This window comes from Strix uralensis, chromosome 26 (assembly GCF_047716275.1).
Source record: "Strix uralensis isolate ZFMK-TIS-50842 chromosome 26, bStrUra1, whole genome shotgun sequence".
Classification (NCBI taxonomy): domain Eukaryota; kingdom Metazoa; phylum Chordata; class Aves; order Strigiformes; family Strigidae; genus Strix; species Strix uralensis.
In genome coordinates, this window is record NC_133997.1 from 324,687 (window position 1) to 339,847 (window position 15,161).

Consider the following 15,161-nt stretch of genomic DNA (forward strand, 5'->3'; position numbering starts at 1 on the left):
GGGAGCGCCAGCAAGTGTCGTTTTTATTTTGGGTTGAACAAGCTCAGACGCACGTTCACGGGTGTCCGCGTGGCGGGGCCGCAGCAGCCCCCCGGGGACATTCGGAGGAGGGGGGTCGCGGTCAAGGGGCCGGCTGTTCCCGCCCCTGCTCTGACGGGACGCGCCAGCGGTTCCTCTGCCGGTGCCTCAGCAGTGGGAGCCGCTGTGTCTCAACTCCTCGGTTTATAGTCAACTATAAACAGGATCTCTTTATCAAGTCTCAGTTCACGGCTTTCAGTCTCTGCTACAGAGCACGGAGAGAGACGGTTTTAACAACAGTCTCTGGAAAACAGCCCCGTTTTTATCTCGGAGAAAGGAGCATCTGCCCCCCCGTTCTGTCACACCTTCCCACGAGTCTGGACACGGGCACACCTCCCGTCAGCTGAAATCACCCCCTTTCTTTAAGCCAGGGCCTCCTACGCAAAGACAACACCCTCTCAGCTACATACACTTCTGCATTAATCCCATCGATCTTCAGAGGAGGTGGGGCACAGAGTTTATGGTTTGAGTTACTTCCTAAAGCTTAAGATGTTTCTTTACTGCTTTCTCCCCAGAAAAGTCACTTGGGTGACTTCTGTACTGAAACAGAGACAACTCTTGGTGGGCACACTGCCACCTTTAAACACATAAGAAAAACAAAAAACAATTCACTAAGTTAGTAGCGGCAACATCCCCAGAAAAAAATAAAAAAATTTACATCTCTATCCCATTGTGTTGTCAGACTGGTTGTTGCGTTCCGTTTACGACATGACTAACCAGGTCCATTATAAAAACAAGAAAGTAACCATGAAATAAATAGATGTTGACACTAGTGGGATTTCAGGGGTGTTATAACTCATCATTTTTCCTGCTTTCTCCTCCAGCTTCTGTCTTCCTCTCTTTTTTGGACCCTGTGTAATGAAGTAAACTCAGTTACAGACCGTAAGAGTTTTTGCAGCACACAAAGCAGCGCTGAAAGTCCCTGACACCCATTAAGTATTCCGCCAAACTCTCAGCCCACGGTACAGAAGTCAGGGGAATGCTTTGGGGACTGATACTCAGCTCCCAAGAGCTGAAGGCTGACTGCCCTCCGCCGGTCCAACGGCGCTGCGCTCACCTCGGAGCGGCAGAACACGCCCGCTCGTTAACAAAGACAGACTGGCAGCTCCAGCAAGAGGCGTGAAGCAGCTGCCCAGGCGGGCGGCAGTGGTACCTCAGAACTTCACACTGAAGAATGGAAATGTAGGAACAGTGAGGAACCCAAACTTTTCTCTTCCTCTTTCCAGCATTAACAACCGATTCACAGTCGGGGGTTCCACCATTTCACTACCTCTCACAGCCAAAGAGGTGTAAGGAAGCACACAGGCAGCCTGCACTTGGAGCTATCAAGTTCTAGACTATTAGTCAAACATTTACCCACCGGAGTCTGATCCAGGCTCATCGTCTATTGCTACTTTCTCAGCTGTAGGAGGTTCCTTGGCTGGAACAACATCCTCAGATTTCTCTATGTTTAAAGCAGAAAGAAACAAAAGTTAAGGGAGAATACACAGGAGACTAGCTGCAGGGAGACTGGGTGACCAGCGGCGAGCTTTACAAGCCAGCTGTGGCAGCTCAACAGGATTTTAATCGTTTGGCCTCACGGTGGATCTCTCTACAGACTCAGAGAAGCATCACAGAACTGCTCCTTGTTCCTCACTGCCTCTCTCTGCCAGGCATTATGTCCCTAGAAGCCCTGGAGACGCACTGGTTGCCCAGGCCAGTCACCTTTGGAGCAGGATCTCGGGCCAGAGGAACTGGAGGGGAACTCTGCTGACAAACAGCAGTCTACATTTAAAAGGACCAGGGCACTCGGAACCCGAGGATCTTAACAAGTTCAGAGAAGCGCAAGTCTTAAGTGTCCCAAGAGATTTTTTTTTTCTGGGGTCTATCTAAGCCACAAACTTCTCTCATCAACAGCTCATTCTACTCCTTGATATAGGGCAGAACTTTGAATACTTTGCTCTGGACAGCCAGAACACAACAGGTGGCTTATCTTTCTTAGAAAGCAGGCAGCCAGCCAGAGACAAGTACTGACTAACCATCCTAGGAAGTTTATCAATACTTTCTGTTTCCTTGCAGAAAAAAACCCAAACAAATGGTGGGGTGAAAAGGACACTGCCATACCTAGATTTTCCCAGCCGTCTTTGAAAACTAAGAGGAGGCTCATTTAATCCTACAGTTACCTGTTGTCTTCACTGACTTATCTCCCTTTCACTGAAGGCAGAGCAATCTGTGTGTGTTACACATGGCAGTTATATACCAGGAGTTACAGACACGTCTCCCGCCCGCTCCTCACCTTCTTGTTTCCCCTCCGTGGGAGGGATAGTATTCTCAGTCTCAGAGGCTGCTGTAGCATTCTTGCCTGAATCGGTTTTTGTGGCATTCTTCTCCTTTTTGGGTCTGGGTTTTGCAAACTTGGCCTTATTCAGAAGATACTGCACTTCCCTGTCCAGGGCTGCTATCTTCAGCTCTATGTCTTTGGACAGCAGGAGAGGTTTCTCGGTAGGAGAAAGCTTGTTCTGTTCAGCCAGCGTCTCGTTTTTCCAGATCTGTGGGATGGGAGGGAAGAGGGGCTTTCTGAATGCTCCTGCGTTCCAGGAACCACTGTGTATCAACAGCAGCTCCAAGCCAACACTCCCAGGCCTCCTAACTTACACAGGGTAACACTGCTCCTTGCTACACTTCCACCACCTTCTGAGTTATCCAGACACAGAACAAAACAGAGAAACAAAACCCTCAAAACCCAGCGGCTGCTTTTACAAGCTGCACGCAGACAGATTACAGGGCTAGACCACCACTCCTGGAGACAACTCTGCACATGCAGCACAGAGCTGTTATCCCCCCAGAGCAGCCTGGGGTCAAGCTGGGCATTAGAAACACCGACACACACAAAGGTTTTGCTGGCAGCATGGAAACAGAACAGGCACACTCTGTTCCATGACCTTGAGTGAAAGTACACGACAGAAAACACAACCCAAGCTGCCACCCCCACCCTCCTGTGGGATCATTCGGTCCTTTATTACCGTTGTTTCATTGATGGCTTTTTCCAGAGTACTCAGTTCTACGTCTGTGAATATCTGGTCAGACTCTGGAATCATTCGGGCTCCCCTTAAAGATAAGAAGAAAGTTTATTTCAGACTATACGTTGGCAACTCGGAGTTTACAACCCCAGTAATCACAATAATAAGTAGTCACTGCACATACCAACCAGTTAGTACATTTTGCACCCGTGTCTCCTACATCTGCAGGAACCAGAGTCCTAAAATCAACCTCTGGATGCTAAGCACGGAAAACAGCCAGCAAATGCAGCTATCATGAGAGCAGACAAACAGGGAAGATACAAAGAGCCGAGGCCACAGGACCAAGAGGGAAAAATCTGCTTGCAAACAGCGTGTAAAGCGTTGGGCACTTCCTCTCTGCCCAGTTTAAACACAGCTTGCATCCTTCTGCTAACGTGTTCTGCAGAACTGAGCACTAGAAAGCAGGGTTCTGGGGTCTTTCGTCAAGAAGCGCTGGTGACTTTCAGACCACATGCAATTTGGTCAGTTCTGTCAGCCTCTTGAACATTACTGGCTGCACAACTCTCCTTCCCAACAGCTTGCTCTTACTTGAGAAAGATGGTTGAGTGGTTGAGCAGACTCTCCAGGGCAGCCAGGCGTTCCGGCCACTTTCTCCTTTCCTCAACGCGGAAAAAGAGGTTCCTGCAAAGCTTTTTCAGCTCTGAAAGCTTGTCTTTCAGCTCCTGTGAATGGGGAAGAGCAGAAAGGCGGCAGTTAGTTCACTCGCTAACTTTGTAAAGCCTCAGAAGTTAAAACTGCAGGTTTTGTTGTTTTCTCTATCAAATACACTATTTCGATAGAGTTAAAAGAGCCACACGACTCAACTTGATGTGGAATCAACAGGGTACTGCTGAAGCTGTTGAAGACACACCCACACTGGAAGAACAACTGTATTATGTTCTGGGCGTAATGCACTGACGAAGCAAGAAGCTTTCACGAACCAGATTATAAAGGATCGAGATGGATCAACACTCCGTCAGCCTGCGTGGCCATGTCTGTGCGAGTCACCGCAGACTGGTACCGTGACTACAGGCAGCAGTACCTTGGTTGCAGCTGCGTAGCCCTCCTCCTCCATCCAGCTGGAAGCCTCACTGAGCTTCCTGGAAATTTCTTCTCTCTGCTCCTCGGTTGAGACAAACTGATACTCCTCTTGGTAAAGCTTGTCCTGAAAAGAACAAAGCAAGCCCTCCCGTCAAATACCACTGACTGGGGAAGCGTAAAACCACCAGGTCACCCACTTGCAACTGGGCTGGACTGTGGACTCATGGGGTGCTGCCTGCACTGGCTGGGAGACTCTCATTCAACCCCCCCAAACACGAGCTGCTGCTCCTGCACCAGCAGGTAAACACACCAGGTACACAGACACACACGTACGCCTGGCATGATGGCAAAGCTGCAACCGCAATTTCACACACACTTAACGTTAATTGCCTCTTCCGTACAAGAGTTCTCAGAGAAGCTGTAACTTCTTTGCAGCCTGAGCGCAACTGTTCCAAAGCACATGGTAAGTGCACATAAGCGATACTGGAAAGCCAAATTTTAATGTGTGAAAGCACTCATACTGTGTCGAGAAAAGCTCCACAGTCTGCATGGGCTTGGGAGGCCTAACAGCAACAGAAAAAGTGACTGAAAGATGAGGCCGGGGTCTTCAAATCAGCTTCCCCCCGCTCAAACAACTCCCCTGCGTTCAGATCAGCCAAGCTGTGTCAGACACTTCTACCTGCTTTCTAGGAATTCTCATTTCTTTATATCCCTCTTACCTGGGTCTCAAAGATGAATGACTCCAAGCTGTTGGCCGATTTTTCTCTTTCCTGTTTCTCTAGATCTCTGACTGTCAAGTCTTGGAGTCTAACATGTGAAGAGAACAGAAATCAAAGGTAGTAAGTGCCTTTAGATGAGCACCACATCCCATACATCCGCTTCTGAGGACAGCAGAGCTACGTGAGCTACGCCATTCCAAAGCAATTCCCCTCCTTTATCTAGAGCTCTAACCTAGCAGAGCTGTTTCAAACATACTTTTTCACTGAGCTCTTCAGTTCATCCTCCAGCAGGTCAGGCACATCATTTACATCCACTTCCATCGTGATCTCATGGACAAGCTTCTGCTTCTTGGGTGCTTTGATCTTCTTTTCTTCCTCCGTTTTGCCAACTGTGCTGTCACCAGAACTTTTGGATGGTACTTCCTCTTTCATGGTTTCTCTATTTTCTTTGGGATCCTGTAACAGATAAAGTACATTCTCAAGCAAGGGAACAGATTTGCAAACTTTTTTTATAAGGCAGGGCATTGACAAGAAAAGAATTCCACAGAGCACTGTAGGAATTTTATTAGTTTCAAACATACCCATCACAGTCCCATTCCTTCAATCTGATGCTCACCTGAGACTCCGATTTCTTGCCTTCTTCCTTCTTCTGCGACTCTGCTTTTGGAGGGGCGGTTTCTGCCTGACCTGGAGACTGCTGTTTCTCTTCTTCCTGCTCTTCACCAGCATCTTCTGCACTGCCCTTTTGGTCCTGTTTCTCCACCTGCTCTTCTTTACCTGTTTCTGCTAGGCTCTCTTCTTCCTCCTGGTCATCACAGGCAAGTAAAGGAAACCAAACCAACATTTTAACTTTAGAAACTACAAATGTTTCACAGAACAGATAATTCTCTGCAAAAAACATATGTATGAAAAACAGCACTCACAGAGACTGCAGCCATTAGCGAGGGACTGTGCTGAGCTACAATATGAACTGAGTCACTTTAGTGCAAAACACGACTGTGACAAGGAGCTTTCATCTCACTAGAAGGAAACCCAATCACTACTGCCTGCATAACGGCAGCTGCGCCCGTACGGCCTGGGAGAAAGCAAGGAGCCTGCCAGGCACCTGCACAGGCAACACACAGGCAGAAGCCTGCCCACAGAGCACCAGGACAATTTAGAAACAAGAGGCTTCCCCAGAAACAAGCCCTGTAACGTTAGTCCACCACTGCTGGACTTGACAGCCAAAGATCACACGTTTCTTTAAACGCACACCACGTGAAACTCCAGAGGAATAGAGCACTTTCTGAAAGTACTTAAAACCCTGACACGCTGCCAGACATCTTTAATTCTGCTCACGCGAATCACTGCCTCTTTAGCAGCCCCAGCAAGGCCCAGGGGCTGCCTCCCACTGGCCATCACCCTGGGGCTCACCTGAACCGAGTCTGTCAGGTTCTCTCCAGTCTCTGGCGTAGGGCCACCACCCCCAAACAGGCTGGAGATGGTGTTTCCAAGTTCTGTCGATGGGAGACAAAAAATCCAGAGTATTATGTATCCAAAAGAGGAAGAAAGTCATCTTCAGCTCTCAGTTCTTTCTCTCACAACCACAATGATCACCAAGCAGCTCCCCTGGCAGCGTAGGTTAGCTACATACACTCTAGAAACTCATCCTTCCCTGACCTCACTTCATGTTTTTGCATGCACAGACATGTGGGGCCTGAAACATTCGACTAAAAAGCTTCAAGCTTCAACCTGTGGCTGCATTAGCCATCCCGGCATCTCCCCTTCACCCCCTAACACACAGATTTCCAACTCCTCTCTATGGGGAAGTCTGTGCTCTAAAATCTGAGCAACACAAAGCACCAGACAGGGCATCGCAACCCAGACAACGAGAAGGGAGAACGCCATGGGGCTGCGGATGCAGGACTTCCCTTCAGTACAGACCTCCTGAAATTAGCAGCTGTGGCCAAACAAAGAGGAAACTACTCCTATTTTCCAGGTTGCAATGCATGCCATTGTCACCTTAGGAGTGTGTGACATTTCAGAGCTGCTGGCAGCAGCCAGAAGCCACTTGCAAAGGGTTTTTAGGTATTTTGGAGGTGTATACACAATCAGAGGCCACGGCTAACCGGTTAACTTCCACGTCCCAACCCCACGGTGCTTGCTCTGCTCAAAGCAGCGATATGCTTTAGTTATCCCAGCTGCTGCAGACAAAACACAACAGTCAGTGTGAGCATCAAAGTTCAGCATTTACTTGTCAGTGTTGACTCCTCCTCCAGCTTGTCTTCCACCAAGGTCTCAAAGACAGATTCCACCTTGGAGAGGGGAGCAAAGAATTAGTTATAAGCAGGGACCATCAATACCGGAGAAAGGGACAGAAGTGGAAAATTGGTGGAAAACTGCTGACAAACATCCCAACAGGATGGTGCTTACCCGGTCAAGACTTAGTACTCCACTCTCATCCATGTTGAAGTGAGCTTTGATGCCCTTGGATTCATAATCCGAGTGCTTCTTGAAACTGTCCCCGACACCCTTTAGCCTCACAGTAGTAAGATTGAGAGAACCAAAAATCCTGGTGACACAGGGACAAAAGCGGAGAGAAAACTTCAGATAACAAGGCTGCAGAACAGCTAACCCCTTCTCACAGTCACCTCTGCAGCGACAGACAACTGCACAGAGCAAGGAGCTGGCACTGTTCGGTTTGCCAAAGCACAGACGACGTGGAGAACAGATCTGCAAGCAGGCGGTGGTGCCCAGACACAACTTCCAGCCTGGCGATCTGCACTGCCAGGAGCTGTCTGCTCAGATGCGGGGCTCAACTCACCGCAGGTCGTCCTGGTTCAGGAAAGACAGATCTCCATAGTTGACGTAGAACTCAAAGTCGTCCGTGTAGCGGTTGAAAGTGATCACTTTGCGCTGCGGATAGGGCGCCATGCGCTGGAACAAAATCCTCTTGTTATGCTTTAAACTCCTGGATTTATCGTCCTCCTCAACTTCACGGGTAAATTCCACCTGCAGCACAAACAGAAAACAGGACTCAGCAACTGCAAACTTCCTCTGTGGCGTCTGACATCAGGTGTCAGCAGCGTCTGGCTGCTCTGCCTCGTGCACAAGTTGGGGGACAGGCAGGTATTTCTCAGCAGATGTTTCTATATGCCTGGCTTCTGGGATACAGCACTTCTACAGCAGGGCCAACTTTATTTTTTAGACTGGCAGAAAGATCTCCATAACTTCCTTACTGAGAGGAATCCAACAGGTCACCTGGAAGGTTTCTCCCAGAACAGCCCCATTTACCCACACCTTGCACACCAGAAAGAAAGCCAAGGGTTACCTGGATAGGAAACACAGCGGCATCCCGAACAACGAAAGGCTTCACCTTAAAGGCTTTGCTCAGAGCAGCTGCCTGGTAGACCGCTCCCATGGCAGCAGCCTCATCGGCGTTGATGTTCTTGCCCAGTTCTTCTCTAGGAAATGAAAAGCAACAGGCGTCAACTTTGCAGCCGCGGCCACGAACCGCGACTCGTCAACAGGAGACAGACTGCGAGGGGGCCCCACATACTCACTTGCCCACAGCCTTCAGCAAAACCTCCTGCACTCTGGGGACCCGTGTGGCACCGCCAACTAGAATCACCTGGTCAATTCCATCCTAGGGATTGGAAACAGTCACTTTGTCTTGAGAAAGCAATTTTGGAAAGCCAAGTTCAGGGCTTCCTCACGCTCCTTCCCTGGTCACAACGCACTGCTGTGGTGCCCTGACGACACCTGCGCCACGTCCCGCCGTCCCAGCGCAGGACCGCGCCCGACAGATCTCAGACAGGCTGACACGAGCCACATCAACAGGAGGAACCTGGAGCCAGGCCCATCAAACAGAGACAACGTGAGTGCTGCTTTGAGTCACCTGAAACGCGGGACTTCTGATTCAAAATTACAGACTGTAATGCTAGAGGAGACAGTGACTCAGACAGGAGCCGGACCAGAACAGACAGAAACCCGGACCCTGAGAGGTGACTCTGTCTTGCACGGAATACCAGAGCCAAAAATTGCTCAAGAGCCTCCTGGCACCCTGGGAAGTGAGAATTTAGCAATGCAGAACGTCCCTCCAAAGGACTGCACCGCGTTTGGTCCAACCACAGTCGCAAGAGCGCTTCTAAAGGGAGTGCTCAGAGGAGAAGCCTGGACAGCAAATATTTTGTTTCCAGGCACTTTTGAGTTAAAACTGCAGGAGTAAGACCAGACTGGCATCTGAGACAAAAAAAAAGAAAGATCGGTGTTTCAAACCTCCAGCCCAAGAGCAGAGTTTTTTTAACAGAAAGAAACCCCTCCTGCAGGTCCTTTGTTTCTGATGGACAGCGCAGGGAGCCAGGACAGGCTCCTGCTTGGCACTGCAGCCAGTGACCTCACTCCATGACAGTGACAGGCATCGGGACTGACACCAGTGCCTTGATTGGGACGTGACAGCACCTGCTTACATACAAATTTGGGCTTGTTAGTGTGTTTTCTTAAACATACCAGGCTCATCTCTGCGCTGCTCAGAGCCTGCTGCACGGGTCCTGGCACTCGCTGGAACAAGTCAGAGCACAAATCCTCAAATTCTTGCCTTGAGACCTTGGCCTTGAAGTCAATGTCATCCAGTAGCCCCTCAATCTGTCCAGAAAAAAAACAGCCAGAATGAAAGTCTTGGTGGAGCATTCTCCAAGCAGAATCTTGGCCTGACTTGCCCAGTGTGCAAAAAGTTCCAGCTTTCTTAACACACGTAGGACCTGACTGCACTCATTTATCCGAGCCCTGCCCCTGCCAAGGTGAGGAGACGATGAGCACAGATGAAATGGGCAGCTTCTCTCAGGGGAAGTTTAACAAACGTCCTGTGACTCACCCTCCTCCACTCCACTCAGTCACCAGTGGAACCAAGCGGGCACAGGTTGAGAGGAACCACCAGTGCTGCCGCTGGCCCTGCAACACCAGCAGTGACACTCTGCGGCACCAACGCCGAGGAGGGACATCGCCCCTACGCGCCTGTCCTTAACCCACCCCCCTCTGAGCCCCCAAAAAGCTGGAAACCCCACGACAGAAGGTCAGACCTGTGCCATGTGGTCAGCATTCGCACTCAGGACAGTTTTCAGGCGGTTGGCCTCCTTCAGCAGTTTGGCCATGGCCCGGGCGTTCTTTCGGATGTCTTTCGAAGGGTGTTGATTATTAAAGAGTTTTGCCAAATAGTCCCGGAGACGAAGCTCCATCTCTAAACCTCCAAGAGTACGGTCAAACCTGAGCAAAAGAACAAACGGAGGTGTAACAACTTAAACCGAGCTGAAATACCAACAAGCTTCATGTGTTATTTCACAAACACCAACAAACTTCATGTATTATTTCACAAATATGAGAGCAGCACGTGGTCAAAAGTAGCTGCGGTACTATATCAGCTGTGATTAACTGTGAAAGAACAACAGTTGTTCCAAAAAGAACATGTTATAATGAAAGAAAGAAAAGGAAGATTCACTGCCACAACAGCCTTTGAGCAGGAAACGTCATATACTCTGGTAAAGGCCTTATTGCCAAGCATGTCAAACACCCAAAGGATAACTCTCAGGTCCCAGGTATTTTCTTGGAAACAGCAGTATAAATGTTGTGGTGTTAAAATTGCTGGGCTGGTGATTCACAGCACCCCCCCCTCATTTGGCAAATGCTCTGCATTTTCATTCCTCTCTTGAAGAATACTCTGCTTTTTCAAACTGACATGCTCTACTTCTGTAAGATTATAGGAAATTGAATTACGCTAAAATGGCTTGAGGCTTTAAAAAAAGCAAGCCTGAAGCAAATGAAGTATACCAGCGGGCTGCTGCAAGTTCTCAGTTACCTGCTGCACAAGACAGTGACACCAGAATTATTACCCACTGGAGCCTTCTTGCTCCAAACATTTCCCACTCTGTCATCCAAATTACTCTGCTGAAGCCTCACCACAAAATTCCCCATCTAGAAGAGACTGTGAAAGAACTGGCTTCTTTCCTGAACCTGTGGGTTTGTACAACTCGTGCTGAATTCTTACCCAATGCCCTGGATCTGCAGTTGGGGTTGGGTTCCCGAGTCCTTCGTTTTTACTGTCTGATACGTAACAATAGTACAAACGGTGCTTCCTGCTCCCATGTCGTAAAACATGATATTCTGAAAAGAGAAGCTGGGATGGTGAAGCAGGAACACCTGGATATCCCCCATGAATAAGGAAAGAACCCACTGCTGTCTGAGCTTGATACAGGCCAAAACTATGCGCTTCCGAGCCTGGCTTTACACCCTAACGACAGGACTCGCGCTTTGATCAAACACAGGAGACGTTCAGGGTCACGCTTGACACAAGCCGACAAGAAAACTTTTCTCATCCATTTCATAGATCAGAACACAAAGCTTTGCTCTTTAAAAGTTTCTTCAACGTCAGGAAAATCAACTATTTCAGAGTCGGTCTTCCAACACCTTAGAAAACTGCTGTTGTTATCCCCCCCGCCCCAGGTTGATGGGCAAGGAACAAACACAGGTTTACAAAATGGGAACTCCCAGCCACCTGCCCTCACCCCAGAAGCTTTCAGGCTTCACTACATATTTGCACAGGGTTTCGTCCCTTCCTCTGGCTGATGAAAACAGCGGAGACAGGCTGACTAGCAGAGCCCCCTTTCTCCCAGTTAAGTCCTTTTGATTTTACCTGCAGCACTTCCTCCCCCACACACAGGCACTCACGCAGGACTCCCCGCAGCTCCCAGCTGCACCTACCTGTGCGGTGGCATTGATGTCTTTCCTCCTAAAAACGCCGTAGTTCAATGCGACAGCAGTGTTGTCGTTGATCAGCTGCAGCACCTTCAGGTCGGCCATGCGAGCAGCGTGCAGAACCGCTCTCCTCTCCGCCTGGTTGAAGTAGGCGGGAACAGTGATCACCGCGTCCTTGATGGGCTGCTCTGAAAGAGTTGCAGGGAACGTGTTTTTCCATCAGCGTAGCCGCGTGCAAAGACTCATTATAATGGGACAAGTGTAGCAAAGCCAGAGAATCCCCGGTAAAGACTCGTACGGGATGCAATGCTGAAGCAGCATCAGCAGCCAGGATCACTAAGGATGAACCTGTGTCCCGCTGAAACCAAGCAGACTTCAGGTTCTCACAAAGCCACATGTCTACTGATCTCTATCACACATGAGGATACTCTCAAACGCTCTGGGATGCCTTAGATTTCAACAAGTGTTATCTTCACTGAGCCTTACTGTATCTCTGGATTACGTTCGCTCTCCAGAGCAAAACGTCTTTGGACTGGCCTTAGCGTTACCACCCAGACAACACGCAGACTCCTAGTAACGCTGCAAGCCGAACACTGCAACGGAATTCACCCAGTTTTCATTACTGTGGTGTTTCACTAGCAGCACGGCACGGGAAATGCGTGACAGCCTCTTATCTGCTAGTGAGTTTCCCAAGAGAGGGCAGTTTTTGCTCTTCAGTTGTCGTTCAGCTCCGGCAGCTCCAACACAGAGTTCAACAGAGCGGCCTCCCCCGTCCCCTGCAGGTGCCTCCCAACATGCCTCCGCTCCAGTCACACACATGAGCGAGGGAGCGCTTCACTCCTTCTGCAGAGATTGCCACTAAGGCTTCTTCGCTGCAAGCTTGGGTGGGATCTGGGGTGCCTGCCCCCAAGAACAGGATTAAAACCCCAAACTTGCATCGTATTAGAAACAATGACTTGACAGCTGCTAAGTCTTGCTTACAGCCTACAGCTGAAGAGACCCAACATCCCGCTTCTAAAGATCCGCGGTCTCTACTCAAATCCTATAATATACAAACACACACACACAGATACTGTAAGATCCTTCCAACCTGCAAACTCCTCAGCCAGGCCACGTGAATAGTTCAGGACCATGCCCAGCATCTCCTCTGGAGAATACTGTGTCGTTCTACAAGAAACAAACAGAAAAGGAAATTACAGCAAGAGCAGAGCCAGCTGTAGAAGCCTGGTAGCCAAAGTCCCACCCACCAGGAACCCAGAAGCAGCCACTTACTGGGACAGCTTGAAGATAACGGTCTGCCTCTTTTCATCCTTCACCAGTTCGTGCTCTGGGAACCGGGACTGGTACAGCGCCACGTGGGGGTTATCGATGCGCTTACCCAGCAGATCCTGAAAGTATCTGAACGCCACCTTGGGGGTCCTTATGGACTGCAGAGAGAAAAAGCACATCGCCCAGCTGCATTTCTTTGGCTTGGCTGTTGCCAAACAAACCTCTCCCAAGATATGTGGCGAACAGCTCCTGGGATGGGATTTAGGACCACAAGACGGTACACAAAGAGCCAGTACAGAGAGCCAGTAAACACACCAAGGAGATGAGAAGTAACCAGACAAGAAATAAAACCTCCTCGCTCAGACATTTATCGCGAAGGGCCCAACAGCAGGAACATCCTGCGTACACGGATGGCAGTTGGCGCGATGAGTAACAAGAGCTCTCACCATTCCCAGCGCGCTGTCACCGAAGAGACGCTCGTTCTCCTTCAAAGAAACAGCCACGGGGGTTTTCCTTCGTGACTCCCTGTGTAGGAAGAGAGGAGTAAACCCGTCCAAACAGGTGAACATCCAATAGAGTCCCTAGCGAGGGAGGGCGTTGCTTCCATTTCAGAAAGACTACGGGAAGGTGCTCAGGTACCGCCTAGGGAGAGGAAGGCCAGCCTCCCGTCGGGGCTTGCATACCTCCTGGTGTTCCTCATGACACAAACAACGCATTACTGAGACATGGACAGACATCTCTCAAATTCACAACTGAAGCTCTGGTGGCCAGGTGACTGCTATTTTTCCCACAAGATGAGATAAGTTAACAGAAAGTGACTCGTTTCTGCTCCAATTCTTGCGTTAGCGCACCAAGGTGAGTGAAATCACTATGATAACTATGAAACGGCTTAAAGTTGTCCCCTAAGCTCAGTGCACACCACCCACTTCCAAATGCCTCGTAACACGCTAACGATCCTCTAACATTAGGCGACAGAAAAGCGAATTGATGCGAAGAAGAAAGGCTCACGAGTAGCTTTCTGGGATGTGCTGCTTTGTACTTAGACAAGACTTGCTTTATTTTTGCTTTCCTCCACCAGTGATCAAGGCAAGGCAGTTCCCTCATTCTACCAACGACTGCCAAGTTTCAGGGAGCTGGGCGAAAAATCCGTTTATTATCTCTCGGTCTAGACTCCCAGGGAACTAGGATGTTCCTGACCGTACATCCTCTCCCAACCACAGGTTTTTCATTCAGTGTCTTGGGGACGGGCTGCAGGAACAGCAGCCAAGTGAAAGGACAGCTTTATTTGCTTCACAAACAAGTACGGGTTCTGAACAGCTGCAGCAAAACAAACCCACCCCGGGGCTCCCTTACGGGGAGCTGGGAATGGGGTTTCTAAACCGAATGGGCAAGTTCCCGTCTGAACAGCGACACGACCTGAGCCGCCCAGACTTTTGGTCGCTCACTTAAAAGACCCCCAAAGCACAAGCAAGCACCCCACAGCTAAGGTCAGGTACTGAACCGCGGCACTGAAAGATGCTCAATGGGGCAGGAAGCAAGTCAGGAACCCCTGAGGGAGAGAACGGGCGTGTTCCCCTGGCCACAGAGGAGCTGCGTTACCTGAACCCTCCCGGCCCTAAACCCCGGAGCCTCCAGCCCCCGCAGAGCAGTGAGAAGCCCCCCCCCGGGCCTCTTCGAGGTCGGTACCGCGCCAGGCGCGCGGAGCAGCCACTCACTTGTTTAAGACGATCTCCATGGGCACTCCGGGCTTCACGATGGCGATCTTCATCGACTCGCTGCCCACGTCCACCGACATCACCGCCACGGACCCTGCAGCGCGCCGGGGAACACAGAACCGTCAGGAGCCACCTGCGCGCCGGGAGACCGACCCCCCTGCCCGGCACCGCGCGCCCCGGGACGGGCCCGCCGCGCCGCCGGAGGGACCCGCCACAGGACGGCACCGAAGCGCCGGGAGGCAGCGCCGGCCGCGGCCCAGGCTGGGGGGGGTCCGGCCGCAGCCCCCGCGCCGCACCTACCCGCGGCGGGCAGGCGGCAGCAGAGCAGCAGCCAGGCCAGCGCCCAGCGGGGCAGCCGCGCCATCCTCCTCCTCCTCCTCCTCGCCGCTGTCCCGGCCCGGCCCGTCCCGGCGGCAGCTGCTGCGGCGGCCCCGGAGCCTCGCGCGAGCCCCGGCCGGGACGCGGCGCGAGCTCATTGGCGCGGCCGCCAGCGCCGGGCCCCGCGCGCCCCCATTGGGCCACGTCGCGGGGCAGCAGGAAGCGCGAGCGGCGGCGCCATTGGCGGGGGGAAGGGG

The 15,161-nt window shown here is 50.9% G+C and overlaps 1 protein-coding gene across 1 annotated transcript; it reads right to left on the reverse strand.

Moving 5' to 3' along the window:
- Positions 1-5: 5 nt before the first annotated feature.
- On the reverse strand, positions 6-15,058 carry HYOU1 (hypoxia up-regulated 1). Its single transcript, XM_074894969.1, has 24 exons — positions 14,887-15,058; positions 14,587-14,680; positions 13,318-13,396; positions 12,875-13,029; positions 12,693-12,769; positions 11,609-11,790; positions 10,896-11,011; positions 9,934-10,117; positions 9,365-9,499; positions 8,419-8,501; positions 8,187-8,319; positions 7,680-7,867; positions 7,289-7,427; positions 7,110-7,170; positions 6,290-6,372; positions 5,493-5,681; positions 5,133-5,332; positions 4,877-4,964; positions 4,159-4,281; positions 3,666-3,799; positions 3,081-3,165; positions 2,354-2,606; positions 1,439-1,522; positions 6-929 (listed from the first exon to the last, which is right to left on the reverse strand). Exons 1-24 carry the CDS (start codon positions 14,948-14,950, stop codon positions 868-870), a joined length of 2,991 nt encoding a protein of 996 aa, XP_074751070.1. The 5' UTR covers positions 14,951-15,058; the 3' UTR covers positions 6-867.
- Positions 15,059-15,161: the final 103 nt, after the last annotated feature.

Excerpts from the sequence above, each read along its gene's own strand:
- HYOU1 (XM_074894969.1), bottom strand. The coding sequence starts at position 14,950 with ATGGCGCGGCTGCCCCGCTGGGCGCTGGCCTGGCTGCTGCTCTGCTGC. Across the intron at positions 7,428-7,679 it reads CTGAACCAGGACGACCTGCG|GATTTTTGGTTCTCTCAATC; the intron begins GTGAGTTGAGCC and ends CTGTGTCACCAG. Across the intron at positions 5,333-5,492 it reads GCAAGAAATCGGAGTCTCAG|GATCCCAAAGAAAATAGAGA; the intron begins GTGAGCATCAGA and ends TATCTGTTACAG.